General features: G+C 54.6%; 1 protein-coding gene across 1 annotated transcript in view; it reads right to left on the reverse strand.

The window, feature by feature from the left end:
* Positions 1–1,912, reverse strand: part of ARHGAP20 (Rho GTPase activating protein 20) — a 129,363-nt gene extending 127,451 nt beyond the window's left edge. The window contains exon 1 of the mRNA XM_015429488.1: positions 1,754–1,912. Coding sequence (XP_015284974.1) covers positions 1,754–1,855 — 102 coding nt within the window. The 5' untranslated portion in view covers positions 1,856–1,912. The remainder of the gene's footprint in view (positions 1–1,753) is intronic.
* Between the last annotated feature and the right edge of the window lie 1,537 nt (positions 1,913–3,449).

A 3,449-nucleotide genomic window follows, 5' to 3' on the forward strand; every position in this document is an offset into this window, starting at 1 on the left:
GCAGGAATGAAGATCTGAGTCGATATACCCCCTTTTACAGATCAGCTACTTGATTCCCACAACTGCCATCCTCTGAAGGCAGCTGCACACTAGGAAAAGTTTCCTACACGGGTCATCGCCTCTCTGCAGGAAGTTGTGTGATCCCTTAATGTAGACTGTCATGAGAGGCAGTCAATGCATGCATTTTTGTGTACAAGAAGTGGGAAGCTGCCATTCAATGCACCACCATGCATATATCCAGAAAGTACATGCTGCCCACAAAACTTAAAGCCATTCAGTTGTCAGATGAGACAATCTATGCTCAGTGGCACAGCAGTTAGCACCAAGAGCCAAGCTTCTCCCCCCCCCAGTTTAAATCTCTTCACCACAAATTCACCTACTTAGGCCAGACACAATCAATCAATCACCTTCTTCCATTAATACGGCCTACTTTACAGGACTGTTGTGCGATTCATCAAGCTAAGGTTTATGAAGTGCTTCTGACACTTAGGTGGGCAAAGTGCAGCAGCCCCGATGCACAGTTTCTTGGAAGCAAAACCCAACCCACCTTGCTCCCCTGTAAACTTACCTAGGTTGGGGCTGTGTTATTCCCCCCCCCCCAGTGATTTCCTGGCAGGAGCACTGCCCCACATGCTCCGATCCACTGCCATTTAAAGCACGGTTCCGTAGGTCAACGGAAGCCAAAATCCACACCAGTAACCAACAGATCCAGCAGCGGCAGCCCCAAATGACGCCCCCGCCCCGACGATCTGCGGTTCCCAGCGACGCCCACTTTCAGCCCGGAGCCCCCCAGAGACTCTCGCGGGTTAGCCGGGGGAGCAGCAGTCTATATCGAGAAGCCGCAGCTGGGCGGCCAGCAAGGAGTGGGAGGTTACCTATAAGGAGTGGAAGAATGGCCATCAATCACCCGCATGGAAGCGCAAACGCCTTCCTCGAGGCGCGCAGAGCCACCGTGGTGGCAGAGCCCGGACCGGCGGGACGAAGCGCGCATGCGGCACTACAGCCCGGGGGGGGGAGGCGTCTCTCCCCCCCCCCGCCAGAGGTTTCCTTCCCTGCGCCCTTCCAGGACACGACGCGCCACAGAGGCGGTGGGGGTTGTCGAGAGTGGCCGTGAGAGCGGCTCCCTCCGTCACGACCACCTGCGCCAGCGGGGCGCGATCCTCCAGAGGGCCGGGGCGGAGAGTCTCTTTTTGCTCTGGCTGCCGCGAGGCTTCGCGCTAGGTCAGGGTGTCCGGCCAGGGCTGCAGCTGGCAAAGGGCTTTCAGACCCGCACAGGCCAGCTCGCTCCCCGCCTTCCCCTTCCCACGTCCTCGAGTGAATTCCACCGCCGTCCCTAGGAGGAGGAGGAGGACGACGCTAGTGGGAATCCTCGGAAAAGCCCGCCCGGAATAGCCAGCGCGGAGGGAGCGGGTGGCGAGAGGGGGCACGTAACAGAGGAGCGAGGGACGCGGGTCACGGAGAGCTCCTGCTGCCTGTCTCCTGCCCAGGTGACAGGCGGCGGCAGCCCCCCATGCATGCCTCAGCGGCTTGGTGCCCAGGAAACGTGCCGAGCGGCGGACTTCCCAGCGCTTCTTCGGGAGCAGCAGGACCGCTAGAAATGGGAAATGGGACGACTGACTCCCGCGTAAACGGGCCCGGATATAGGAGCGCGCTGCATACGCGGAGCAGGGACGGAGGAGCAAGAAATGCCCACCGGCGGCGGGGGTGGAAAGCTTGCCCGGGAGAGGGCGCGCAAAGGACCGATCTCGCTCACCTTCTTGCCGTCGGAGGAGCCTGCAGACAGCCGGGAGCCTCCGGTCAGCGAGGAGGAGCGCCCTTGCCCGAGGTGGTCTTGTTGTGGGGACATCGCTTCCATTAAGCTCCTCGGCCGCCGCCGGCTGCTAAACAGCCCGAAGGCATCCCAGGCGCACCCCGAGCGCGGGGCAGGGGAAGGCGGCCGCCGCCGGCGGGGGAGAAGGGCAGCAGCCCCGGCGTGGCGTCGCGCGCGGTCGCTGCAGGCAAAGGGCGCTTCGCGGCGGCGGCTCCTGCTGCAGCTGCATCTGCCGGGACGCGCCGCGCAGGCAAGGCGAGTGCGGCAGATTGCAGCGCAGCCAGCGACGGCCCCCTAAGCAAATCACCGAGAGCGCCCGGCCGCGAAGCCCCGCCCACGGATGGTAAACTGCCTGGGAGGCCGCAGCCCGGCCCCGACCACAAACCGGGATTTCTTCGCCTAATCCCGCCCCTGTGGCCACGCCCCTAGTCATGATCCCGCCCACCCAGGTGGGTTGAAGAAATGCGGGCGGGGGGCGTTGCTTGTGCGCGGCGCGTGCGGCTTTGTTGCCGAGGCTGGGTTGTTGATACGGGGTTTGCGAGGAGACGGTTTGCAAACGGAGTGGGAGTGCGACACGTGATGGCCCTTTGTCTAACGTGGCCCTTTTGGTCTTCCGTATCCAGCTGTGCGTGTGCGTTCCTGGACATGTGTTCGCCAAACGCCAACTGAGATTTTATGCAGCTGACCAAGTGCGGTCTACATCAGGACGTGTGATCCCTGGATGACTGTTTTACACAGTGGCGCGCTAAATCGAGTTACCTTCTATTGAGGTTAGCGGACTGCGCTCTCCTTAGAGCCCTTCGCTGGGAGAAGTAAGCCCTGTTGAATAAAACGTTGAGCTCCTCTCTACTCTCCTCACAGCCCCAAAGAGGCACATTTTTTTTTTTTGCCATTAGTTTGCTTTTTTTAATTTTCAACATTTTTTTTTTATTGAAGTATTAAAAATACATACAACTGTTAAAGTAAGATAAAACCACTTCAATTTTAACAAAAATTAGCTAGTACTAATAACATAATCTATACATCAATCATCAAGAACAAATATATATTCAACATTTAACTAATCTCAATATAGTACTGGACATAATTATATTTCAGAGGAGAAACTTTTTTAGCAATAAATCAGGTAAATATTAAGCTTTGGCATACCTTTTAACACTACTTTTCATTATGTAGATTATTGACCTATTATAGTTTAAACTTATCTGTAATAGGATATAACCTCATGTCCCTGCTAAGACAAAGTCTACTTTTCAACTTCCTTCAAAGCCAATCAGTATATTTCTTCCAAGAGGGTGGTATGTATTGTTCTGCTTCTAAGAAGGTAAGAATAGGAAACCACTTTGCACTAAACCTCAAATCAGGCTGGTTGGTTTTTGCAGAAGAGGCACATTTTTAACGATATTAAATAGATCTAATGTGATTAAGGACTCAAGCATACCATATTAAATTTAAAAATAAATTATTATTTTAAAACTATAAACCCACTCCTGAATATACATACAGTTTTCAAGGAGCAGAGGAAACTTCTGTTAAAGGAGCAGGGACAAGAGCTGCCTTAGTTAGAGCTGGATAAAAGTGGACAACCTTGCTTGCAAATTGATTTAGATCAGGGGTCCCTGACCTTTTTGTGGGCACC

This window comes from Gekko japonicus, unplaced genomic scaffold (assembly GCF_001447785.1).
Source record: "Gekko japonicus isolate JY-2015 unplaced genomic scaffold, Gekko_japonicus_V1.1 scaffold237, whole genome shotgun sequence".
NCBI lineage: Eukaryota > Metazoa > Chordata > Lepidosauria > Squamata > Gekkonidae > Gekko > Gekko japonicus.